Source organism: Bos indicus, chromosome 13, assembly GCF_029378745.1.
Source record: "Bos indicus isolate NIAB-ARS_2022 breed Sahiwal x Tharparkar chromosome 13, NIAB-ARS_B.indTharparkar_mat_pri_1.0, whole genome shotgun sequence".
Lineage (NCBI taxonomy): Eukaryota > Metazoa > Chordata > Mammalia > Artiodactyla > Bovidae > Bos > Bos indicus.
Window position 1 is genome coordinate 59,994,753 of NC_091772.1, and position 27,483 is coordinate 60,022,235.

The 27,483-nt window shown below is 42.4% G+C and overlaps 1 protein-coding gene and 1 non-coding gene across 2 annotated transcripts in view; one reads left to right on the plus strand and one right to left on the minus strand.

The window, feature by feature from the left end:
* Positions 1–5,229: 5,229 nt before the first annotated feature.
* PSMF1 (proteasome inhibitor subunit 1) overlaps positions 5,230–27,483 on the minus strand; it is a 38,777-nt gene continuing 16,523 nt past the window's right edge. Inside the window, exons 5-7 of the mRNA XM_019972178.2 lie at positions 7,876–7,929; positions 6,523–6,681; positions 5,230–5,994 (exon numbers count right to left, since the gene is read on the minus strand). Coding sequence (XP_019827737.1) covers positions 5,943–5,994; positions 6,523–6,681; positions 7,876–7,929 — 265 coding nt within the window. The 3' untranslated portion in view covers positions 5,230–5,942. The remainder of the gene's footprint in view (positions 5,995–6,522; positions 6,682–7,875; positions 7,930–27,483) is intronic.
* Positions 17,563–17,634, plus strand: TRNAC-ACA (transfer RNA cysteine (anticodon ACA)). The gene has a single exon. It is a non-coding gene; the product is annotated as a tRNA-Cys (tRNA).

The window sequence follows — 27,483 nt, forward strand, 5'->3', positions numbered from 1 at the left end:
CCGGCTTCAGGAATAGATTTTGCCCATGCTCCTCCTCTGGACAAGATGTGGGGTCTAGGTATAGCAGTTTTACTAAAAAGTGCACCAGTTTTAGGACCAGGCTGTCTTGGGTCCTCATCACAGCTCTGCCACCCCTGAAGGAACAAACCCAGCACCACTTCAACTAAGCTGCTACCAGTGTTTACCTTGGGAATAGCTAGGTGTACTACATGAGACTAGGAGGAGTTTGGCACACTGAGGGCATCAGATAGTTATTCTCGTCATTGAACAGCAGCCCAAGGTTTCCTTCCTCTTGTTCATGAAGTGAAAGTCATTCAGTCATGTCTGACTCTTTGCAACGCCATGGACTGTATAGCCCACCAGGCTCCTCTGTCCTTGGAATTTTCCAGGCCAGAATACTGGAGTGGGTAGCCGCTCCCGTCTCCAGGGGATCTTCCCAACCCAGGAATCGAATCCAGGTCACTTGCATTGCAGGCAGATTCTTTACCATCTGAGCCACCAGGGAACCCCTCTTGTCCACGAACTCCCAGTCTTATCTACCCATATGGCTTCAGTAATGATAGCTGGTACCCACAGAGCTCCTGCTATCTGTTTGTAAGACACATTATTTGGTTGGGTCCTGTAACAATCCTGAAGGTAGATATGATGCTCATTTTGCAGATAAAGTCACACACCAGCAAAGGGAGGGCTGGGAGTCATAACTACTCCTGCTTAATTCTAAGAACCCTGCTTGCCTTCTTGAGCAAATTACTGAAACTTTCCAAACCCTCTTTTTCTGGCCTGGAAAAAATGGGGATAGTATTTCCTTATATTAGATATGACATATGCTATTTTACAAGGGTACACCCGTATTTAAAAACATATGAAACAAACACATTTTGAGTGATAGGGGAGAAAGGAAAGGAGAGGTTACAGGGGATAACACAGAAAGCAGTTAAAACGAGGAGGTTCTTGTATTAGTCGTAGTATGTCATCAACCAAGACTGATGATTCTTTTCACCTGCTATCCAGGTAAAGGGAGAAGATATAAGGTTTATACACCAGAGAGTTTCAGACTTTAAAGTGCACACAAACCACTTGGACAACTTGATAAAGTGCAGATCCTCATTTAATAGGCCTGGGTGGGGCCCGAGACTCCACATTTCTAACAAGTTTCTAGGTGAATCTGCCAGTTTGAGTAGCAAGGATGTGTGTAGCCTTCCCTTCCGTTCTCAGGAATTCTCAAACTGGTCTGTCAGATAAATCACCTGAGGAACTTACAAAAAATGGACTTAAGGGCCCTTCCCTAGTGATCTGGATCCAGGTCTGAGTTGGGGCCCAAGATGTACTGTGTCCTTCAAGCAAGCATTTCAGGAGAGACTGGGAGGCTTGGGCAAGCTGGAGAAGCCTGGCTGTGGTGCTCATCTCTATCAAGGCCCATTCTATAAGGATGTTAATACACAGGAGACTGGCTTGTCAGACCTCTGTCCCAAACGTGCCTTCCTGGGACAGGCAGGAAAAGGGAAAAAGACCATTTCCCAGGCTCCTTTGCAGCTATGGTTTAAGAGTTGATGTAGGTTCCAACTATCAGATGCATGCAACCAAGCCTTGCACTTGGAACTGAGGTGAGAGGAAGTGGGGGAGGGGGTCAAGGTGGCAGCACAAGGGGCATTTACTTTCTGGCACAGATCCAGGCAGTTGCTGTGTGGCTCTGGAGTTTCCTGATCCCCAGATCAGACAATGATGATGTGATCTTGCTGCTGCCTGCATCCAAATCTTCTTGTTTCAAAAAGCTAAAGTAGTTTCTGTTTCCTACAGCCCACCCTGTCTCTCCTCTTTCAGAACCGTGTCACACAACACTCACCTTATGTGGCTAGTATGGAACCTGGCCGTTCCCACGGTCATCCAACGTCTGAGGCTGGGCCTTCCACCTCGTACCTGCCACCTAGCCCTGCCACTAGTGGGCAAACCTCATGTTCAAACCCATGTCACTGCTCTCTGCACCCTAGTATCCTTGGTCACCTGGGTCTTGCCACTCCTCTACAGCCACCATCCTCACTGCCTGCCACTCCTACTTGTGACCTACCCTCTGGGTGAGGCTCAGGGCTCGGCACAGCTGGAGACTTGGGGTATCCCAAGGACAAACAGGGGCTGGGGGCTTGGATGCCTGCCTTTGAATCTCTCTTTTGGTGCAAAAAGTCAACAATGGGCCTTAAGAATATAAGTTTTATATCAGACAAAGCTGAGGATATTTATGTGAGGGATCTTTCATCTCCTTGGTGGTGGGACCTGTCTCATTGGAACTGCCCAAAGCAGACAAGAGCACAAGGTGACAGACAGGAACTGCTCCACAGACTCTAAGTTTTCTTCTATGAAGAGGCAAGGATCAGTAATAGAATGTCATTAATGAGCAGAAAAGGAAGCTATGAAGGAATTTGGATTTCAAAGAATGAGGTTGTTACAGGGCTTGCTACCCGATTTCTAACTGCATGGCAACAGGTACTAGCCATCCATCACAGGAATAAAAAATCTGTTTTGAACATAATACCTGCTTGGAGTCAGGGTCTTGAGACCAGTGACTTCACCATGGAGGCTGACAGCTCACGATGAGCAGATAAATGCAATGCAATGAAAAACACAGCCAGCTCTAAGAATCAGGAAGGACACAAGGCAAGGAAGAAGAGTTGGGGATGAGGAGACTGCCAGAGATGGTACACGTAGTCTATGTCACTTCAAAAGACAAAGATTCAGAACTAGATGTTTATTTTACTTGTAAGCCACTGGGTCAATACAAATATTTCAAAACAAGCAAAAGTGGTTACCATGAATCTCACCAGACCTGGAAAGGTCATGGTAACTTCCCTATAGACAGGACCTTTCTCCTAAATCACATCCAGCCCTGAAACTTCCCCAAAATTCAAACTTTAACTCCTTTGCGTCTCACCAGTCAGTAATCCCAAGGTGGCTATTACCAAAGCCACAGTCTGCGATCTCTGTCTTGTTTGACCTCGGTCAGAATTCCGTTTTTGTTTTTTTAAAATAGAGGACAAAACCACAAGGAGCTACCACTTCACACCCACTAGGATATCTATACACAAGACTAACAGGTGAGGAGATGGGCGGAACCAGGCCCCTCATACTCTGCTAATGGGAATGTCAATGGCACGGTCACTTTGGGAAACAGTCTGGCAGTTCCTCAAAAATTAAACACAGAGTTACCATATGATCCCACAATTCCACTCCAAGAGAACGGAAAACATATGACCAAACAAAAACTTGTACATAAATGTTCATAGCAGCCTTATTTTAGTTGGAACAACCTGTCCATCAACTGATAAATGGATAGAGAAAATGTGGAATATTATTCAGCCATTAAAAGAAATGAATTACTGATACACGCTACAGCATGGATGGACCCTGCAAACGTTAACTGAAAGGAACCAAACATGAAAGACCGCATATTGTGTTATTCCACGTGTAAGAACTGTCCAGAATAGGCATATCTTTAGAGACAGAAAACAGACGAGTGGTCACTTGGGGCTGGGAGAAGGGAATGGAGAGTGACTGTTAATGGGTATGAGGTTTCTTTTTTGGATGATGAAATGTGCAGAACTCAGATATGGTGATGGGTGCACAACACTGTGAATGTACTAAAAACACTGAATTGTACACTTTAAAAAACATGAACTTTATGCGTATGTGAACTGTATCTCAATAAAGCTGTTATTTTTAAAAAGGAAGAACAGGCTATTAAGTGCTGGTATTTACTGTTAAGGCTCTAACACTTCTAGGTTCCACAAAACGTACCTGAATCACTCCCTCTGGCTGCTCGGTGATTACTCATGGCTGGAAGGAGGAAGTGGCTGAGATACACAACGTGTACTGACAGGCTGACTTGGAAGTTCCTGAAGGTCCCATTCACCTCCCCACACATAACTTAAGGCACAGTCTGCATTCCTCAGTCCTTAATGCAAGGAGACCCACTCAAAAAATGACTGATTCTGCAGATGAATCACTGAAGTTTCTGTTTTCAGAAAACAGTATTATGCTTATGACTATCCTTTCCACTTTCACTATTAGAAAATCTAAGTGGTGAATTTATTGTTTCAATCTTGTCCTTCCCCTGAATCAGGGTCCTAAAAGTTATTTACTTCCCCTGCTTGTCTGATGTTCCTTTAAATGCTTCTTTTTATAATAAAGGATGCTTTTATGAGCAAATTGCCTCAAGTTCTTTGTAGAAGGTATGATCTAGCTTCCAAACAAAACATCTCACCCATTTGCTGGCTCTTGGGGAAGATGGCCATTGATGACTGCATTTGCAGTTCTGCCTGACCTCTGGGTCTTTTTCCAGAGCAGAGCTGTTCTAAAAGCTTTACACTGGTCCTTCACTAAATCAGTGCTTGAAATGCGGCCTGCCAGAAACGCCCAGGAAGCCCTAGCCTCCCCACCTATACCCAGGTGGCATCTTGGATTGACCCTGGGCATATATGCCTTGTCTAGTTTACTTGTAACCCACTCTTGGGCACAGCAGACAGGCACTTCCAGGCTATATAGCACATTAGCAGATGCCTTAGGAAGGCTCTGGTAGCCCTCTGCCCACAGACAAATACTATCTCCTAATTTAGAGAAAGGAGTCCAAGGAGCTGAAAAAGGCACCACCCATGGCTGAAATGCTAACGGTGGAGTGAAAGTGACTAGTGCCTTCATCTCTTGCCTCGGAGTCTGGTGCTCTAGGGTGTTTTCTCTATTCCAGCACAGGGGTTCATCACTGAACACGTCTGTCAGGCCTAGGGCTGCAAAGGATCTGGAGAACACCAAAGGTCAGGTGGGCCTGGATACAGGGCACAGACTTCCAGAGGCTGGGGCTCCCTGGGGGTGGAATGCCTTCCTGGGTTGTTTCCTGTATCACCAACTCCTCCATTCACCCTTGTCACACACTGGCTTCTAGAGGCCAGGCTCCCTGCTTGTCCCTATGTCCAGCACTGTGCTGCTATGCTCATGTCGGGGCCTCACGGTGGGTAGAGGCACAGAGTTGCAGACTCTGTAGGTAATCGCCACACAAAGCCTTGTACCTTCATTCTTTACCTTTTGCCCCAGTTACTAGGGATCATCACGCATAGAAGCCGACACCAGGATGTTTTAGAGCAAGAAAGGCACCTCGGATTTCGCAGGTGGGCACAGTGGCCCTGGAAGGGGAAGGGATTTGCATAGGGTCACTCAGTTAAGTTAGTGGCAAAAAAGAGATTAGCCTTCAGGTCTGCTCTGTTTATTCCTCTGTTTGAAGGCGGCCATTGCCCAGGCACAGACAGACCCAGAGGACAGGCTCAGACAAGCAGAACTGGAACGTCTTGCCCTTTGCAGAGAGATGCAGTCGTTCTGCAATGCGCCTGGCCTTGTGGAAGTCATCCCTGTGGCCTATGGGGGTTCCAGTCACTCATTTTCATCCATGCAGCCAGACCATCTTAGTGGTATCAGGAGTGAGAGCAATTCATGAAAGGAAGATGCCTAAGACAGTCCTTTAGCCCCTCAAAGATCCAAACTCTCAAGTCTCATACATGGAAGGAGCTGTGCAGTAAAGAAGAGTGGGAGACCGGCAACATGATTTTTGTATTGACATTTGGTTCTTAATAATAACATCCAAAATGGGTTCTGTTCTTATAGCGATGCAGCTGGAACTGCATCGGGTCAAGGGCATATGTTGCCGGAGTCTCCCCTGCGAAGTGGAGAGGAGCTGGTGGTGAGACACACACTGATTTCTCTTTGGGACCTATATGCAGCCAGGTGGAGAACTGCAGCAGGTGCCCTGGCTCTGGTAGGGGGTGGGGAGGCAATCCCAGCCGGCCTGCAAACACATGGACAGAGTCCTTTGCCCCCAGCCCGCAAGAAAACGGGTGCTGAAGGGGCCCGCGGTGGCAGCTCCAGGACAGTGGAGGGAAGGCTGGGATGTTACATTCTTGAGGCCTTCACAGGTACATGTCATCGTAGCCCGGCGGGGGCAGATGGTCTGGGTTAGGTCTGGAATGGAAAGAGGGGCTGGTGAGTTGGGGTGATGAAGAGTCAGGGGCACACAGGTAGACAGGGTCCTGAATGGAGGGAGCCTGCCTCCAGAATGATGTGGTGGTTTGTGGAGTTAAAGACCATGTGCTCTAGAGTTGGTCTGAATTCTGATTTTCCCACGTTGGACAAGTTCCTTCATCACTCAGGGCCTTGATTTCTGTCTCTGTGAAATATCTATCCACAAGTGCTGACCTAAGAATCCACTGAGTTCCTGGCACATACAAGAAGTCCAGTAAATGTGAGTAGCAACCCCTCCTCTGAGTCCTCCTGGAGGGAAGCTGGGGAAGGGAGCCACTGAGGAATGGGAAGCTCATGGAAGGCTTCAGGGAGCACCAGGCAGGGGCCTGGAGGAGGCTCCACTCTCTTGGCAGCAAGGCCCGGGACTACTGGCAATTCTGCACTTGGTGTCAGATGCCTTTATCCCTGCAATGCTGAGCTGAGCCGCTATCGGGTCCTCCCTCTCAGCATCCCCGAGTGAATACCTACCCAGATGGGCTGGTCCCAATGGGTCCAAAGGGGTCAAAGCGTGCTCCTGGGGGCACAGCGCCTGGAGGAAGCCGGTTTGGGAGTCCTGATGACGGGTCAATAAGTGCTCTTGGGAAGCCGGATCTCAGGGGATCCACAATCATGCCACCTCTCCGACACCTGAGACAAGAAGGAATAATGGGTAAGCAGGTGTGGCAAGCAGATGTTGGAGAAGAAGGTGATGAGAATGTAGGTAAAAGTGAATTGGCCACCAACTCTGGATGGCTCAAGCAGACATGCGTGGATGGTTGCCTGAGTGCCAGCAGGAAGTGGGCAAGAGCAAGAACATAAAAAAGCACACCTTTTCTGGCCATCATGGCCTGCACTTTCAGCTCTACAAGCTCCAGGACCCCACAACACTGAGATCCCTGCCATGTCCTGCAGCCAAGGAGGGGGGCACGATTTGATCAAGAACATGTGCCAGAACTTGTCAAGGTGAATGCAGAACCAAAACAAGGCTCTTCCAGGCACAGCTTTAGGTCTAAGGGCTAATGAATTGAGACAATTTATAATACTAGCTTTTATTTGTTTTTTTTTTTTTTGTGGTTTCCTTGAAGGGTCTCTGGGCATTCTATGACTTGATTGTCCAAGTCTGACTCTTGATAGTACCCATTCCTCATGGAGTTCTAAGGATCTGACCTAATGGCTCAAATGAGGATGAATAAGAAGGTGATGTTACCCCAAACTTTGAGGTCAAAGTTTGTTCAAGCTTAACTTCAGCTCAAGCAAAAGTATTAAGTTAAAAACTTAAGCTTAATTGTTCAAGCTTAACTTCAGACTTACTTTCCCCACTGTCTAAAAATGAAACACTCAAGTTGGGGACATGCTTTGCAGCAGAGCTTAAAATCTAGAAGCACTGAGCCTTTGCATAGCTGAGGCTCTAACTCTGTTGGGGACTTCACAAGAACTACCCTAGAGTCTAAAAGGGATGAGTGACCCTCCCTTATCAAGTAAGGTCATGACCTCTGAAGAGCCCTCAACTGACCTCAGGTCTGTAACCCACTTGTGTGTTTTCAGTCTTCACCTGATAGACCCCCCTGGGGGTATCGTTCCACCAGGGCAAGTGGGGCCAGAAAACAACAGTGGAACTGCCCTCTGGGCTTGCTCAGTTGTTCCCCAACATTCAGAGCCCTCTTGCACTGCTCCAGGCATGGCAGAGCAGAACAGTAGCAGTGCTTCCTCAGCCACTCGGCAACAAATGCCTCCTTCACCCCAAAGGAAGACTGACGAAAAGTTCTAAAATTAGAAGATGAGCTGGGGCTGAAAGGCCACGAGACCAAGTCATGTTGCTGCCAGCTCCCCAGCAGTACTCACCCAAAGGGGTCTAGGTCCTCTCCCCCGACAGCAAACGGGCCCAGGGGATCACACCTGAAACAAACAAGAGACAATTACTCAAAGTCCCAGAGCAGCTTGGCGCCTGGGCTCCCAGAGGTCCAAAGCTGACGCCTGTGGAGACACATATGTACTCCCAGGCATGGAGGTGGGGGAGTCCCTGCCTAAGACCAGAACACAAGGGGTACTTCAACATGGTCCTTGGCACAGACTAACACTGAAAACACTACACAGCACAGTAACATGAAAAGAGCTGGACACAAGGCTAGAAACATGGAGGATTCCTAATAATGTAGAAAGATAAAAATATAAACAGTGGGAACACATACATTTTATTGTATTCAAACCTTTCTCAGGTTCCTAAAGTCTGTACAAAGAATTAAGAACATTTAGACCAGAAAAATACTATTCTAAAATCCCAAACCAAAAGCTCAAATTTAAAAGCTTCCAAGGGTGGAGTGAGATGGGTGCTCATATATAGCTAGAACTCTGTTTCTCAACCTTTTTCTCATTATGGCCTCTGCATGAAATGATAAAAGCAGATACTGTATATCAGTTTATGCACTGGAAACCACTGGATAGCCACAAATTTCTAAGGTTTTTTTCCACCCCCCAGGAAGAACCAATTTTTGCCCACACTGAGACTGCAGGAGCCAGAAGCATAAATCAGTGCATGCTTTGTGGAAACTAAGTTTATACTCATACATACACACACACACACACAATGTAACTGACTCTCAAAAGCCTTTTGTATCTTTACATTTCATAGTCTGATAATTTTATGCCTAGGTATCCATCATAAGGGCTTCCATGTGGCTCAATGGTCAAGAATCTGCTGCCAATGTACAAGGATGGGGAAGATCCCCTGGAGAAGGAAATGGCAACCCACTCCAGTATTCTTGTCTGGGAAATCCAAGGACAGAGGAGCCTGGTGGTCTACAGGCCATGGAGTCATGAAAGAGTCACACATGACTTAGTGACTAAACAACAACAAATCCTCTTACAGAAATTCAAATATCATCATAAAGACTTTAACCAAGGGAAGTGGATTGGTCACAAATGGGGACCAGTTAGGTAGATCATGCAGCCATGGAAACAAATGTTCTGAGAATGTTTAAAAATGATGTGGAAAAATGTTTATGTTCTAGTGTTAACAGAAGAGAAAAGGGGATTATCAATAGCCTAGGAAAAATGTGTGTGTGTATAAATAAAACTAGAAAGAAGTATAACTGAAAATAAAAACAGTGACAGTTATACCTGGGTGACATTTCCTCTTTATACTTCCCTACTTTTTCTATAAAGGATCTGGCTATGGATATAATGAAACAAAAAAGATCTGGTATTTGAAAAAGTGTGCTTTGGAATCTACCTGGAGCCCTGGCAAGCAATACAAACCTGACAGTTCTGGGGCATGGCAGACCTCAGAAAAGCTTTGTAAATAGCAGTTAATCGAAGCTTCTAGTAAGAAGCCATTAATTAAAGAGCTGGGAAAAAATCCAAAAGTAGGTGCTTCTCCAGTCAGTTCTACCAATGAGCTGGAAAAGACATTGTGATTAGGTGGACATGGTTTCCAAGGGAAGCAATTTTTCCTGATCGAGGTTATTGTTTCCAAGCCATGGTTCATGGAGCTGGCAGTCAAACTTTCTGGTGGCCTCCCAATAACCTGCCTCACTGGACAGACCAGGTGGTGCAGAGGGCAGGAAGCATTTTATCTATCTCCACAAACTGCCCCCTTACAGAGCAGCAAACAGAACCAACTATAACAATGACTTGGAGAAATGAGCCTTGATGCCTCCTGAAACATGGAGCCATCTCTATTTATCTCTCCGAGATCACAGAATGTGAGGAGAGAAGAAATAAAGAACAATAGAGGAAAGAAAGGCAGTTGCCAGGCCCACCCCAACAATTTGGGTACTTCAAATGGTCATGGCATATCCCTTAGGTTCATACTCAACATAGTCTAACTGCAACACACGCACCCTTCTGTGAGCTCCTCATATACACACCCAGAACCTATTATAAAATAGGTTCAGTCCTTAATGTGCTGAATGAGGGTCTCAGGATTTTTTTTTTTTAAAGGTAATTTTTGTACAGTGTCTAGAATCAAGTCCCTAAAACTTCATCAGGTAATCAACTGAAGGAGAGTGTGAGCATGCTAAGTCACCTCAGTCACATTCGACTCTTTGCAACCTATGGGCTATAGCCTGCCAGGCTCCTCTGTCCATGGGATTCTCCAGGCAGGAATACTGGAGTGGGCTGCATGCCCTCTTCTACAGGATCTTCCTGACTCAGGTCTAAACCCACATCTCTTACGTCTTTTGCACTGGCAGGCAGATTCTTAAAGCTGAGCCACCTGGGAAGCCCCTGAAGGAGAATGCTGGTACATTAAATGCTATAGGCACATCTGTCTGGCTGGGCCCACTGGACTGTCTAATGGGATTTGGGGGTGATCCTGACCACACATAATTTCCTCATTCTCTCCTTTGCTCTTAGATAAAAACAACTTGGCTCTCTTCGGCACACAAATCCTGCTGATGCCATTCTTCTGGCTGAGGTGGTCTGGTGAACAGAAAAAACCTCGGGATCCTAGGTCGGGGGCTGCCTGGCTGGTTGGCAGGCATCTGTCACAAAATCTTTGAACCTCAGTCTTTAAAAATGTAAAATCTAAACAGTAACAGTCACAGGGTCTGCTGTGACGGTGAAACGTCGTATTGGACATGAACAGATTTGTTGACAGGAAAAGCCTGGAAGAATGGAATAACAGCAGCTGCTGATATTTACTGACAGCTTGCTTTGTGTCAGGCACCATGCTAAATTTAGTTTTTAAGATTTAATTTTGTGAATAGGTAATGCCTTCACCAGTTTCAAAATTCAAGACAATACACAGATTGAATTCAAAATTCAAAGGCTACATAGATCCATAATCTTGTGCTGAATGTGTTTTAGAATTCAGAATTTTTCATATTTTAGAAATAGGAGTATACCAAACATATTACTATGTAGCACCCTGTAAACAAAACCCTAAAATTTCTGCAAAATGAATGAGAATTCACATAAAATGAATATGTAAGGAACTTCATGCCACTTCAGGTCACGTTTTGCTACCAAAAAAGGTTTGGTGTCAATCTTATGAAAAAAACAAAACACACTTTTTTTCAGTGCTCTTTTGATTTCAGAGCTGTAGATAAAAGACTCTGGACCTGTACAAGTAAAAAAAACAAAAAATCTCCCTCTTAGCCCTGTCCTGTAGCCTACCAGGTCTTCCCATAGACAACTACTAACATCAGCTTCTTGTATGTCCTTCCAAAGATACTTTGCATATATGAGCAAATATGCATCTCCTCTACTTTTTAAACAGATGGATGTGCAGAGTTCTTTATATACATTACGTTATTTCATCTTTGTAACAGCCCTCTGAGGCCATATACTTATTTTACAAATAAGGAAACTGAGGCTCAAAGAAGCAAGTGTTCTTACACAAGCCACATAGGTATAAGCAGCCAAGAATGAATTTACACCAGGTTTGCCCAACTTCAAAAGCCATGTTCCTTTAATTGGTATGTTGAGACCATTTACATTTAATGTGATATGTTTAGATTTAGGTCTGCCATTTTACTATTGCTTTTCCAATTGTTCTCTTTTTTTCTTCTGTTTTCTCTCTTCATAATTCAACAGAAGGGGTAAAGAGTGGAAACAGTGACAGATTTTATTTTCTTGGGCTCCAAAATCACTGTGGATGGTGACTGCAGTCATGAAATTAAAAGACACTTGCTCCTGGGAAGGAAAGTGTATTTTTAGACAGTGTATTAAAAAGCAGAGACAATACCTTACTTACAAAGATCCATAGAGTTAAAATTATGGTTTTTCCATTAGTCATGAACAGATGTGAGAGTTGGACCATAAAGGCTAAGCACCAAAGAATTTATGCTTGTGAATTGTGGTGTCGGAGAAGACTCTTAAGAATCCCTTGGACTGCAAGGAGATCAAAACAGTCAATCCTAAAGGAAATCAACCCTGAATATTCACTGGAAAGACGGATACTCAAGTTGAAGCTCCAATACTTTGGCTATCTGATGGGAAGAGCCGACTCTTTGGAAGAAACTCTGATGCTGGCAAAGATTGAAGACGGGGATGACAGAGGATGAAATGGTTGGATGGCATCACTGACTCAAATGCACAAGAGTTTGAGCAAACCCCAAGAAATAGTCGAGGACACAGGAGCCTGGTGTGGTACAGTCCACGGGGTTGCAAAGAGTTGGACACAACTTAGTGACTGAACAACAACAAATTAAACATATTCTAATTCTCTTGAACTAGAGAACAGCCTATTATAGTTATCTAAATATTTACCATTTTTATTGCTCTTCCTTTATTCTTGATGTTCCAAGTTTCTATTTGATTTCTCTTCCCTTCTGTCTGAAGAACTTTCATTAGCAATTTCTTCTGAGAAAATCTGTTGACTATGAATTCTCTTAGTATTCTTTATACTAAGAATATCTTAAAATCCTTCAGAAGATGATGTATTTGTTGGATATAGAATTCTGGTTCTGACAATTCTTTTTTTCTTCATATTTTAAGAATAATGATCAACTTACTTCTGGTTTTCTGATGAGAAATCCACAATCATTCAAATTCTTATTCCACTATAAGCAACACATGTTTCTCTCTAGTTGCTTTCATGACTTTTTTTCATTTTTAGCAATGTGATTATGTATGAGCATGGACTTCTTTGGGTTTATCCTGTTTAAGATTTGCTGAGCTTTTAAAATCTGTAAGTTTCTGTCTTTTGCCAAATCTGGAAAGTTTTTAGCCATTATTTTCTTCAAATAATTTTTCTGTCCTACACTCTTTCTCTTCTAAGACTCTCATGGTCCCAGTGTTAGATCTTTTATAATTGTCCCAGGTTCCTGGGACAAAAATATTTTTTCTCTCTGTTGTTCAGATAGGATAATTTCTATTGATCTATTTCAAGTACTTAATATTTCCTCTGTTTTCTCTATTCTGCTATGGATTCATCCAGTGAAGTTATTTTGATTATTGTATTTTTCATTTCTAAAATTCCCATTTGGTTATTCTTTGTATCTTGTTTCCGAGCTGAGATCTTTTATCATTCCATTTGTTTCAAGACTATTTGCCCTTACTTCTCTGAGCATTTTTCTAACAGCTGCTTTATCTGTCAGCTAATTATTCCAACATTTGTGTCATCTTGGAATACTTGATTCTTTGCAGTCCCAAAAATTTTTAATATTTTGTTATGAGGTTTCAGGAGAATCCTGATATTGTTGTCTTAGCAGACAACCAACCCAGCTGGGTTTGGGATTCAAGCTCAGGTTTCAATGTCAGTTCTGTTTGCAAAGCCTTTGTAGTGCTATCTAGTTCTGTACCACATATGTGCTATCCAGTGGTCAGTCTGAGACCTGGCAGTGGGCGATACTACATTTCTGTTCCCAAAGTTTTTGGTGTGCTATTTAGAATCACATCCACTTATGTACATTGTGCAGATAAGGCCTGGAGTCCACAAACTTTACAGAGTTGCTTTCTGCACTCCTTTCTATGATCTATCACCTTGGTGGAGAAGGAAATGGCAACCCACTCCAATATTCTTGCTTGGAGAATTCCATGGACAGAGGAGTCCATGGGGTCACAAAGAGTCGGACACGAATGAGCAACTAACGTATCTCCTTGGTACCTTCTGGGTCCTTGGGCTTTTCCTTTTGGTCCTCTGGCCAGAAAGCTGGGGCACTGCTTACCTTGCTCTGCCATGTACCTCCCCTGACAGTGCCTACGTCCACACGCTGTATCAGGTGGAGGGAGAACAATAAAAGCAGCAGTGGTTCACTTCATACTCTTGAAACAAGTCTTCTTGGAAAGGAAGAGTCTTTTCCCTCAGTTTTAAGTGTTTTTGGACTGTCACATGTTGGGAATTTTCAGAGAAAAGGAAGAAAATACATAGGAGATTTTCTTCCCACCCTCTCTAAGCACTAGACCCCATTCTCAGTACTTTAGCCAGAATGGAGGACTCTCCTGGAGTGCTCTCTTTCCATACCAAGATCTAATTCTTCGTTTTGGGCTTCCTTGAGTTCATACCACAGGCCAGTTTATTGATATTTCAGCCTTTGGTCTTCTCTCCCAATGTACCTGCTATTTTTCAGCATCCTCAAATAACTGCTCCATGCATTCTGTATAGCTGCAATCAATGGGAAAGTCAGGATGGAGTGTGCTTACTCCAGAATCAAAAGTTTCCAAACCCAGGCTTTCAACTGGTACACAATACCAATATGTCTGCTTTAAACACAGCTGCTGGTCTGCACTCATTGGTGACCACCAGGCGTGAACACAAAGCTCTCCATCTGCACATCACACTTCTTTGGGAGTGCCGGCTGTGTTTTCACAGTACTTCCGGCAGTAGTTACCTGAAGATTTCTCGACCCTGACCCCTGATTCAGTTTTCATGGCATTGTTTGAACCACCTAGGCCAGTTCTGTTCAAGTTGTTATGTGCACATGAATCGGGGGGTGAATCTTGCTAAAATGTAGGTTTTAATTCAGAAGATCAGGAATGGGATCTGAGATGCTTCATTTTGTAAAAGCTCCCATGTGATCTGACATTGCTGGTCTGGGGACCTCAAATGGCTAGGCTGCTTCCCAGTGAGGATACAAGTTCAGCTGGGGAATCATGGTGATCTAGGTTTAAGTACTTTGTCCTGCCAAATGTGGAAACTCAGGACTGGGAGATGCTGATAACTGTAGACAAGAATGTGTGTACACGTAGAGCACCAGCTATGTGTTCTGAGCAAGCAGAGCACAACACTTTTCCCTTTCCTAATTCCAAGGATATCCTATGAGTTCAAAGGTGAATGGGAGATTGAGAATGATTGGAAAATACCGCATTTAGGCTATGTGAACAAAGATTTTTAAAAGAAAAATATGCATATTTCATACTAAAAAATTGTAAGGAAAATGTTACCCATCATCCGACTCTAACACAATGATTATTTTTGCCCTTTCTAGTCTTTTTATGAGCATATTTTTATATGCTTATGTGAAAATTATAAGTACAATTAGATCTGTACTAATTTCCTCCATTTGTGTCCTATATTTCTCATGCTATTTGTCCTTGCTACTAAAATTTTTAATGACCAAATAATATTCACTGAAGTGAAGAAAATCTTTAAAATTCTTCTAATGTAGGTATTGGTATTGCTTCTGGTGTGTGTAATTATAAATAATGCTGTAATTAGTAACTTTCATGTTCATGTTTTTCTCCCATGTTAGAAAAAAGTTAACTGTTATCCTTCGCCCATCCAACCAGTGTATGATAGGAACAGACAATCCATATCTCTGGACAAGAGACAGAAAGCAGTTGTACTCAGGAGCTTCCACTATACCTAATTTAGATGATTTAGAAGGTGAGATCTGGGTCCTTTAAGTAGAAGAGATTTAGACAATATTTTCAGGCTGAGCTGACACAGTAATGGCACAAGAGTCCTCAGAACTCTAGGGAAGGGGAAATGTATTTTGCATTTGGTAAAAATGGCCCCTTCTCTATCTTCCATAACTTCTTAATCCCCAGAATCTGTGCGTGTGATAAGAAATCACTCCTACATTTATGTTTTATGGCACAGAGGACCTCAGAAATGGGGGATTATCTGGGTGGGCTAATCTAATCATATGGACCTTTAAAAGCACAGAACTTTCTCTGGCTGGTGGCAGAAGAAAAGGTGGAAGGAAAGCCTTGAAGCATGAGAAGAACCTGACACACTGCTGTTGGCTTTAAATATGGAGGCAGCCATGTGAGGAGAAATGCAAGAAGTTTAAGGAGATGAGAGAGAGGTCTCCAGTCAACAGCCAGCAAAGAATGGGGTAATAACAAAAACTGAATTTGGGTTCAGTTAAGCTTACAAATGTTATAACGATGATGCCTTTCTAAATAATTTAAAAGAAAAAGGAGACTAACTCCAGCAATGAAAAGGACAGGCAAATGACATCAAAATAGAGGAAGAATGCTAATTAATACCAGTGTTTAGGAAGGCAACTGGGCAATGTGTATCAAAATCTTTAAAAAGAGGCTTAGTCCTTCAGCTCAGTTGAGTTGACTTAGTTGTGTCTGACCCTTTACAACTCCAAGGACTGCAGCATACCAGGCTTCCCTGGCCGTCACCATCTCCTGGAGTTTGCTCAAACTCATGTCCATCTAATTGGTGATGCCATCCAACCATCTCATCCTCTGTCATCCCCTTCTCTTCCTGCCTTCAATCTTTGCCAGCATCAGGGTCTCTTCAAATGAGTCAGCTCTTTCCATCAGGTGGCCAAAGTATTGGAGTTTCAGCTTCATCATCAGTCCTTCCAAAGAACACTCAGGACTGATCTCCTTTAAGATGGACTGGTTGGATCTCCTTACAGTCCAAGGGACTCTCAAGAGTCTTCTCCAACACCACAGTTCAAAAGCATCAATTCTTCAGTGCTCAGCTTTCTTTATAGTCCAACTCTCACATCCATATGTGACTATTGGAAAAACCATAGCTTTGACTAGACGGACCTTTGTTGGCAAAGTGATGTCTCTGCTTTTTAATATGCTGTCTAGGTTGGTCACAGTTTTTCTTCCAAGGAGCAAGTGTCTTTTAATTTCATAGCTGCAGTCACCATTAACAGTGATTTTTGGAGCTCCAAAAAATAAAGTCTCTCACTGTTTCCATTGTTTCCCCATCTATTTGCCATGAAGTGATGGGACTGCATGCCATGATCTTCGTTTTTTGAATGTTGAGTTTTAAGCCAACTTTTTCACTCTCCTCTTTCACTTTCATCAAGAGGCTCTTTAGTTCTTCTTCACTTTCTGCCATAAGGGTGGTGTCATCTGCATATCTGAGGTTATTGGTATTTCTCCCAGCAATCTTGATTCCAGCCTGTGCTTCATCCAGCCCAGCATTTCGCATGATGTACTCTGCATATAAGTTAAATAAGCAGGGTGACAATATACAGCCTTGATGTACTCCTTTTCCTATTTGGAACCAGTCTGCTGGTCCATGTCCAGTTTTAACTGTTGCTTCTTGACCTGCATACAGACTTCTCAGGAGGCAGGTCAGGTGGTCCGGTATTCCCATCTCTAAGAATTTTCCACAGTTTGTTGTGATCCACACAATCAAAGGCTTTGGCATAGTCAATAAAGCAGAAGTAGCTGTTTTTCTGGAATTCTGTTGCTTTTTTGATGATCCAACGGATGTTGGCAATTTGATCTCCAGTTCCTCTGGTTTTTCTAAATCCATCTTGAACCTCTGGAAGTTCAAGGTTCATGCACTGTTGAAGCCTAGCTTGGAGAATTTTGAGCATTACTTGGCTAGCATGTGAGATGAGTGCAATTGTGTGGTAGGTTGAACATTCTTTGACATTGCCTTTGGGATGAAAACTGACTTTTCCAGTCCTGTGGCCACTGCTGAGTTTTCCAAATTTGCTGGCATATTGAGTGCAGCACTTCACAGCATCATCTTTCAGGATTTGAAATAGCTCAACTGGAATTCCATCACCTACACTAGCTTTGTTCATAGTGATGTTTCCTAAGGCCCACTTAACTTCACATTCCAGGATGTCTGGCTCTAGGTGAATGATCACACCATTGTGGTTATCCTGGTCATGAAGATCTTTTTTGTATAGTTCTTCTGTGTATTCTGAGACTTCCCTGGTGGCTCAGATGGTAAAGCGTCTGCCTACAATGCAGGAGACCCAGGTTCGACCCCTGGGTTGGGAAGATCCCTTGGAGAAGGGAATGGCAGCCCACTCCCGTACTCTTGCCTGGAAAATCCCATGGACGGAGGAGCTGGGAGGCTACAGTCCATGGGGTTGCAAAGAGTTGGAAATGAATGAGTGACTTCACTATCACTTTCTGTGTATTCTTGCCACCTCTTCTTAATATCTTCTGCTTCTGTTAGATCCATACCATTTCTATCCTTTATTGCGCCCATCTTTGCATGAAATGTTCCCTTGGTATCTCTAATTTTCTTGAAGAGATCTCTAGTCTTTCCCATTCTATTGTTTTCCTCTATTTCTTTGCATTGATCACTGAGGAAGGCCTTCTTATCTCTCCTTGCTATTCTTTGGAACTGTGCATTCAGATGGGTATATTTTTCTCCTTTGTCTTTAGCTTCTCTTCTTTTCTCAGCTATTTGCAAGGCCTCCTCAAATAACCATTTTGCCTTTCTGCATTTCTTTTTCTTGGGGATGGTATTGATCCCTGTCTCCTGTACAATGTCATGAATCTCCGTCCATAGTTCTTCAGGCACTCTGTCTATCAGATCTAATCCCTTGAATCTATTTGTCACTTCCACTGTATAATCTTAAGGGATGTGATTTAGGTCATGCCTGAATGGTATAGTGGTCTTCCCTACTTTCTTCAATTTCAGTCTGAATTTGGCAATAAGGAGTTCATGATCTGAGCAATAGTCAGCTCTTGGTCTTATTTTTGTTGACTGTATAGAGCTTCTCCATCTTTGGCTGCAAATAATATAATCAATCTGATTTCGGTATTGACCATCTGGTGATGTCCATGTGTAGAGTCGTCTCTTGTGTTATTGAAAGAGGGTGCTTGCTATGACCAATGAGTTCTCTTGGCAAAACTCTATTAGCCTTTGCCCTGCTTCATTCTGTACTCCAAGGCCAAATTTGCCTGTTATTCCAGGCATCTCTTGACTTCCTACTTTTGCATTCCAGTCCCCTATGATGAAAAGGACATTTTTTTTGATATTAGTTCCAGAAGGTCTTGTAGGTCTTCATAGAACCATTCAACTTCAGCTTCTTCAGCATTACTGGTTGGGGCATAGACTTGGATTACTATTATATTGAATGGTTTGCCTTGGAAATGAACAAGAGATCATTCTGTCATTTCTGAGATTGCACTCAAGTACTGCATTTTGGACTCTTTTGTTGATAATGAGGGCTACTCCATTTCTTCTAAGGGATTCTTGACCACAGTGGTAGATATAACCATCATCTGAATTAAGTTCTCCCATTCCAGTCCATTTTAATTCACTGATTCCTAAAATGTCAATGTTCATTCTTGCCATCTCCTGTTTGACCACTTCCAATTTGCCTGGATTAATGGACCTAACATTCCAGGTTCCTATGCAATATTGCTCTTTACAGGTTAGTCCTTAATGTAGTTAATTCTACTGTTGGGAATGCATGCTAAGAAAATTCAGAGCTATGCTCTAAGTTGCATGAAAAGCATGTTCCCTGAAGATATGGTAGCCTGAAATTAGAAATGACTTAGGCTAAAAAAAACCTCCTTGCATCATCGTGGTTTTTTCTTCCCGTCATTAAGCCAACCCATAAGCAAGTCCTGTAAAGTGTACTTCCAAATATATCCCAGATTATCCTTATATCTTCCACCATCTACCACCATTATTTCTTGCCAGAGTGCCTGTGTCAGCTCCTTACCTGATCTTATTGTTTCTGCTCTTGTCCCTCTCTAATCCATTCTCTACAAAGGAGCCAGAGGAATTAAAAAAAAAAAAGAAAGGCTATCAAGTCTCTCTCTTGCTACACACACCTAGTGGCTTCCCACTGCTCCTGACTTTGACGCCAAGGCTCTACACACACTGTCCTGTGCTCACCCCTGCAGAGTCATCTCCTATCACCGTATCTCACCACGTTCCCACCATACCAGCTTTCTCTTTGTTCTTGGAATAATTCAAGCCAAGATAGTTTCTTCTGAAGCAATGGCTGATATAAGTGTCAAAAGGAGAAAATACTAAGGGCTGAATCCCACATCAACATTTATGAGCTGTTTCTTTGGGCAAGTTGATTAACCTGTGTCTCAGTTTTCTTTTCCAAAAAGTGGAATAACAAGAGCAGGTACCTCTCATTCTCTTGCTAATGAAGATTAAGAGAGACTATATTCTATACTTAGTGTAATAATAGCTTGGCACACAGTAAAGGCTCAATAGATATTAACTATGTAAGCTGACATTCTAAGTGGGATTCCCTGGAGGGCGGGAATGGTTAAAAAGGTCCCAAATGAATCACTTTCTATCCAAACCATTTTGATGGCTCCTATTACCCCACGATCAAAGCTTCTTAGCACATAAGATCCCTTGTGATGTGGTTCTCACATTCACCTTCACACGCCAGCACAAGTAATATATAACCCCTTGGTCCCTCCCCTGCCTATAGACACACACACACACACACACACACACACGAGATGATAAGATGACTTCACAGCCCCATTTGTATCCATTTTTCTCGTGGCCACAAATACCAACTACTCCCAATACCACAGAACTTTTATTAGTCCCTTAAAATTTAGTTCATCATGCATTATCTCAGTGAAGCCCTTCCTTCTATATCCTGTCCTAACTCAACCCTTCAGAATAATCACCCTTCTGTGAGCTTCAACAGACCTGAGACATACTTCTTTAATTGTTTTAGAAACACTTATGGTCTGGAATAAAAAGGGTGATCAGTCCTAACCAACTGTGAACTCCCTGAAGGTTGAGTCCCTATCCAATACTCTTATTATTATAACACAACTTCTGTTCATGAATGACTGTGGTCAAATTACTTATACATGAACATCAGTTTCATGTAAACTGTAAAAGGAGGGTAGCCCTTACCAATCTCATGGGGTTGAGAGAATTAAATAAGAGAATATGGATGAAATGCCTAGCAATTTCTGCAATAGTTGGCACTCTACATAGCAGTCATATAAATATTACTGAACCAGCTTTGCCATCCATGGGGGAAAAAATCAAAAGGATCAAGATTACTTCCATTACAATGAAAAGAATGAGGGCAACTATTATTGTATCACAAGTAATGAAAAATGAAAATTATTAAGGTGGCACAGATAGGGGATAATTCTTTTCCAAATATGGTGCTAGATCAACTGGATATCACTATGGTAAAACATGTATCTCACAATCACATAAAATTAATTTCAAATGGATTATCTTAATATAAAAGGTAAAATAACAAAGCTTCTAGAGTATATGAGAAATTCTACATGACCATAGACAGGGCAAAATTTTCTCAAACAGGTCAAAAAAGCACCACATATAAAAGGAAGGTATTGATAAATCGAATTACATAAAATATTAAGAATGTTTTAATTAAAACAAAACACCCTTAACAGAGTGAAAAGGCAAGCTACAGAGGGAAGACACTTGTTGTACATATGTCTGACAAAAGACTAAATCCAGACTATATAAGCAATGTCTACAAATCGTAAGACAAGACAATCCAACAGGAAAACAAGCAAAAGATTTGAATAGACTCTTCACAAAAGAGTACATTCAAATGGGCTTGTAAACATTAAAAAAAAAGATATTAAAACTATTTCATCTTAAAAACTATCTGCTTTCTTCACTGTGTTGATATTTTTACTAATGGTACAAAAGCAATGATGAGGACTTCCCTGGTGGTCCAGTGGTTGAGAATCCACACGCCTGTGCAGGGGACAGGGGTTTGATCCCTGATCTAGGAAGATTCCACATGCCTCAGGGCAACTAAACCCGTATGATGCAACTCCTGAGCGGTATGCCACAACCACTGAAGCCTGCACACTCTAGAGCCCGTACTCTGCAACAAGAGACGCCACTGCAATCAGAAGCCTGTGCATAGCAAGGAAGAGCAGAGCTCGCCACAACTAGAGAAAGCCCACTTGCAGCAACTAAAACCCAGTGCAGCCAAAAATAAACAAAAAACACAAAAACAAAAGCATCAGTGAGTAACTAGCAGTCATGGCAATCTGACTCACCAGCCACTCCAACTACCATCCCCCATCCATTTTCCCATCAAAATGTCCTTAAAGAAGTGGTAAAAATTACCAAGTGTTATCTAAAGTCTCAATCTTTGAGTACACTTCTTTTTAATATTCTGTGTGATGAAACAGGAAATATTCATTAAGCACTTCTGTTGCATGTAGAAATACAATGGCTGTCTCAAAGAGAAACTTGTGCAGCTAAGCTGCTAGCTAAAGAAGCCATTTTTTCATGGAAAACTATTTTTACATAAAATGACAAACCAAGGTTATTCAGAGTGAGGTACACAGTAGACACTTTTCTGAAAACCATGGAACCTGTTACTTCAAGGAAAATAACTGACAGTATATGTTGCCAATGATAAAATCTACCATTTGTAAATTTGTATTTACCACTAGGAGAAGGAAATGGCAACCCACTCCAGTGTTCTTGCCTGGAGAATCCCATGGACAGAGGAGTCTGGCAGGCTACAGTCCGTGGGGTCGCAAGAGTTGGACACGACTTAGCGACTAAACCACCACCACCATTCATCACTAACTTGATGGGTTCCCCATACAGATGCTGATGAGATTAATATTCATGAATATGATTTTTTAGATATTGTGTAATAAAATGTGTCAATGTTTAGTGGATTAGCACATACCAGTGAACCAGCATTTTCCAAACAACCAATCCACGATCTTCCAACAGCATGCACTGGTAAAAGATCCATTAAAAGGGCATGATAGACCAGTGGATTTTAATGCAATAACATACAAAAAGTTCACTGATATGAATTCAAATTTTACACTGGAACTAACCCTTTGTGAAAATTAATGAAGAGAAACCTAACTAAAATAGAATGAGCAGGCCAGAAGGGAGAGCTTTCAAGTAGGTATCACTGGACATCAACACAGACTCCAGCAAGAAGAGAGTATCTTCCATTTCCTGCAGCAAGTAACACTATCTTACTACTTTCAGTGGAAGAAGAAAGAGTTCCTCTGTGCTGGTAATAGCTCAGCTAATGAGAGAGTGGCACAACTCAGCCAATGAAAAGCCATTATACTGTAAACTTCCAGTTTCTTCCAACAGACTTCTGATTATAACAGCTTGGTAGAAGTGACAAATAGATTTAAGGGACTAGATATGATAGACAGAGTGCCTGATGAACTATGGATGGAGGTTCGTGACATTGTACAGGAGACAGGGATCAAGGCCATCCCTAAGAAAAAGAAATGCAAAAAAGCAAAATGGCTGCTGAGGCCACCTTACAAATAGCTGTGAAAAGAAGACAAGCCAAAAGCAAAGGAGAAAAAGAAAGATATACCCATGTGAGTGCAGAGTTCCAAAAAATTGCAAGGAGAGATAAGAAAGTCTTCCTCAGCGATCAATGCAAAGAAATGGAGGAAAAGAAAAGAATGGGAAAGACTAGAGATCTCTTCAAGAAAATCAGAGATACCAAGGGAACATTTCATGCAAAGATGGGCTCGATTATGGACAGAAATGGTATGGACCTAACAGAAGCAGAAGATATTAAGAAGAGGTGGCAAAAATACATAGAAGAACTGTACAAAAAAGATCTTCATGACCCAGATAATCACAATGGTGTGATCACTCACCTAGAGCCAGACATCCTGGATGTGAAGTCAAGAGGGCCTTAGGAAGCATCACTACGAACAAAGCTAGTGGAGGTGATGGAATTCCAGTGGACCTACTTCAAATCCTAAAAGATGATGCTATGAAAGTGCTGCACTCAATATGCCAGCAAAGTTGGAAAACTCAGCAGTGGCCACAGGACTGGAAAAGGTCAATTTTCATTCCAATCCCAAAGAAAGGCAATACCAAAGAATGCTTAAACTACCACACAATTGCACTCATCGCACACGCTAGTAAAGTAATGCTCAAAATTTTTTCCAAGTCAGGCTTCAACACTGTGTGAACCCTGAACTTCCAGATGTTCAAGCTGGTTTTAGAAAAGGCAGAGGAACCAGAGATAAAACTGCCAACATCCGTTGGATCATCGAAAAAGCAAGAGAATTCCAGAAAAACATCTACTTCTGCTTTATTGATTATGCCAAAGCCTTTGACTGTGCAGATCACAACAATCTGTGGAAAATTTCTTAAAGAGATGGGAATACCAGACCACCTGACCTGCCTCTTGAGAAATCTGTATGCAAGTTAAGAATCAACAGTTAGAACTGGATATGGAACAGACTGGTTCCAAATTGGAAAAGGAGTACATCAAGGCTGTATATTGTCACTCTGCCTATTTAACTTATATGAAGAGTACATCATGAGAAATGCTGGGCTGGATGAAGCACAAGCTAGAATCAAGATTGCCAGGAGAAATATCAATAACCTCAGATATGCAGATGACACCACCCTTATGGCAGAAAGCAAAGAAGAACTAAAAAGCCTCTTGATGAAAGTGAAAGAGGAGAGTGAAAAAGTTGGCTTAAAACTCAACATTCGGAAAACTAAGATCATGGCATCTTGTCCCATCACTTCATGGCAAGTAGATGGGGAAACAGCGTGAACAGTGGCAGACTTTAGTTTTTTGGGCTCCAAAATCACTGTTAATGGTGACTGCAGCCATGAAATTAAAAGGTCATTTCTCCTTGGAAGAAAAGCTATAACCAACCTAGACAGCATATTAAAAAGCAGAGACATTACCTTGCCAACAAAGGTCCATCTAGTCAAGGCTATAGTTTTTCCAGTGGTCATGTATGGATGTGAGAGTTGGACTATAAAGAAAGCTGAGCACCGAAGAATTGATGTTTTTGAACTGTGGTGTTGGAAAAGACTCTTGAGAGTCCCTTGGACTGCAAAGAGATCTAACCAGTTCATCCTAAAGGAAATCAGTCATGAGTGTTCATTGGAAGGACTGATGAAGCTGAAACTCCAATACTTCGGCCACCTGATGGGAAGAGCTGAGTCACTGGAAAAGACCCTGATGCTGGGGAAGATTGAAGGTGGGAGGAGAAGGGGAGGACAGAGAATGAGATAGTTGGATGACATCACCAACTCAATGGACATGAGTTTGGGTAAACTCCAGGAGTTGGTGATGGACAGGGAGGCCTGGTGTGCTGCAGTCCATGGGATCTCAAAGAGTCAGACACAACTGAGTGACTGAACTGAACTGAACTACCAGATTCCCCTTATTCTCTATAAATGGGTCTGCCAGGTGGCTCAGCGGTAAAGAATTAGCCTTCAAAGCAGGAGACCTGGGTTCGATCCCTGGGTCAGGAAGATCCCCTGAAGAAGGGAATGGCTACCCACTCCAGTATTCTTGCCTGGAGAATTCTAAGGACAGCAAAGCCTGGCAGGCTACGGTTCACAGGGTCACAAAAAGTCAGACACAACTGAGTAATTAACACTTTTATTTATTGTTTTAGGTTAATACCTTAAAGAAACTATCACTTATCAAGTTTTGGTATAATACAAAGTAGAAAATGCACAATTATTTGAAAATTACTAAACTAATCCTCTCTTTTCCAACAACTTAACTATGTTAAGGCTTAAACATAAACATTATCAGCTACAGACTAAAGGCAGAAGCAGAAATGAGAATCTAGCTGACTTCTATGCCAGATATTAAGAAGATCTGCAACAATGAAAACAATGTCACTCTTCTCACTAAGTTTTTGATTTGGAAAGTATTTTCATAAAATTTGTTATTTAACACACAAGAGGTTTATTATTTTTAATGAATAAATGCATATTTAAATTTTAATTTATAATTAAGATAGTTTGGCTGTAATTGATAATATAGTAAATACTGACAGATATAACTCAAACAAACAGATCTTTTGGGTTCCTAAGTAACTTGGGGGCATGCAAGGGAGTTCCTGAGACAAAAAAATTTGAGATCTGCAAGCATAGGAAATGTAACTACAGGAAATAAAATTTTATTATATAGATGTTCATAGTATACTCTTTAAAATGAAAAATTGGACATTCTTGAAATACCCAATGGAGACTAGGCAAATTATAGCATGTATCAGCAGAATAAAATATCAGATACTAAAAAAGAATGTAAATAAAACATAATGTAAATAAAACATAAAATTAAAAAAAAATGTGGAATACAAATATTGGGAATATTTTAAAAATATGTAAAGATACAGATTGACTGGGATTAAAAAATGAATTTTGAATGACATAAGAGCTTTATATGCAAGGGTTTAGTTTTAGCAAAGCTGGTTAAACACAGGAAAAATTGATTTTTCAAAACAGAGAACAAGATTTGGGGCATACAGTTTCCTGACTGAGGACAGATGGAGCAAAGGGAAATGGGTTAGAATCATAATGACAACAAAAAAGTTAGGCTTAGATTAAAAAAAATTTCCCTCACAGATGGGCTGTTTTCAGTAATTCTTCCCGAGAGATCTCAGCAGAACAGACCTACTTTGCATCCTCAATTCTCCACTGTAATGGAATGTCCTCTCCCTCTATGCCAGCATCACACCAGCAAACCAGTATCCTCTGACAAGCTCTGGACACACGTGTCACCACACACTTACTGAAGCAAGACCTCTCAACTTCAGTTTGCATTTGGAGGTTTCCAGGTGTGGGACAGGCAACACGGTATGGACGTTCGGGGTGAGACACAGACCTGTATGCTATACCAAGGGGCCGAGGCTGCTGCTTCCTGCTCAGAACATAACCCAAGGCTGTTCAGTCCAATGGGCCCTCTGCTGACCCATTCTTTCCCTTCTTCCTGCCCTCAGGCCCTACCCTGAAATCTGGCATTGGTGGAAAAAACAAAAAGGTGACAGTGTGAGTGCCTGGCTGCCCAACAACACGGCAGTTGGTAGGGCTCTCACAGAGACGTCGTCTTTGTAGCATCTGTGCTGCAGGGGAAGGTGGCTTGCAATGGGGCGTGGAGGGAGAAGGGGACTACAGAGGCAAGACCTGTCAATTCGCTAGTGGCTGACAAAAAGCCTCCTAAACATTTGCCTCCTCTTCCAGTTCAGTGTCCTAGTCCTGGAAGATTAGCTTACTTGAGAAAGATCTCACTGGCCAGAGAGGTAGGGGATACATTTTCCTCCATAATCAGTGTGCACTCACTACACTGAACTTGTACACAAACCGATTATGTGAACTAAAATTGAAGCATGCAATGGGGAAAGCATAAGCTTCTGAGTCCCACATAGGGGCAAAGCCCAGACCTCACCACCTTGGTTAGAAAATTCTGCCAAGTTAAGCTGCCTCCCCTTATCCATTGTCTCCCTCTCTGGAAAAGCAGGGATGCCAGTGATCTCTACGTAGGACTGTCTGGAAGGTGAGCAGCCATAAACAAAAACACTGGGGATGGCAGTCAACACATGGTGGACAGCCAAGAAATAGCAGTTTTTCCTACCCTAGATTAAGCAGTGGCCACCGTGAGGAACATGTCCTCACGATGGAAACAATGTCCATAGAGGTCCTGGGCTTAACTGCAGTTTCCCAGCACACCCTCTGGGTCAATACTCTCACACCTAAGTGGCTCCACAGCATCAAATCCTTTTCTCAGAGGAATAGGCTATGTTGTTTTAAAAAAATAAAAGGTTCTCTCTTCTAGGGGACCATCTAGTCATTACACCTTCAGTATTGTTCTCATCTCTGCTTGACCTGAATAAGATCCATGGAGTATTTCTTGAACATCTACTATATTCTGGTGGCTCAGACAGTAAAGCAACTGTCTACAATGCGGGAGACCTGGGTTCGATCCCTGGGTCGGGAAGATCCCCTGGAGAAGGAAATGGCAAGCCACTCCAGCACTATTGCCTGGAAAATCCCATGGACAGAGGAGCCTGGTAGGCTACAGTCCATGGGATCACAAAGAGTCGGACATGACTGAGTGACTTCACTCACTCACT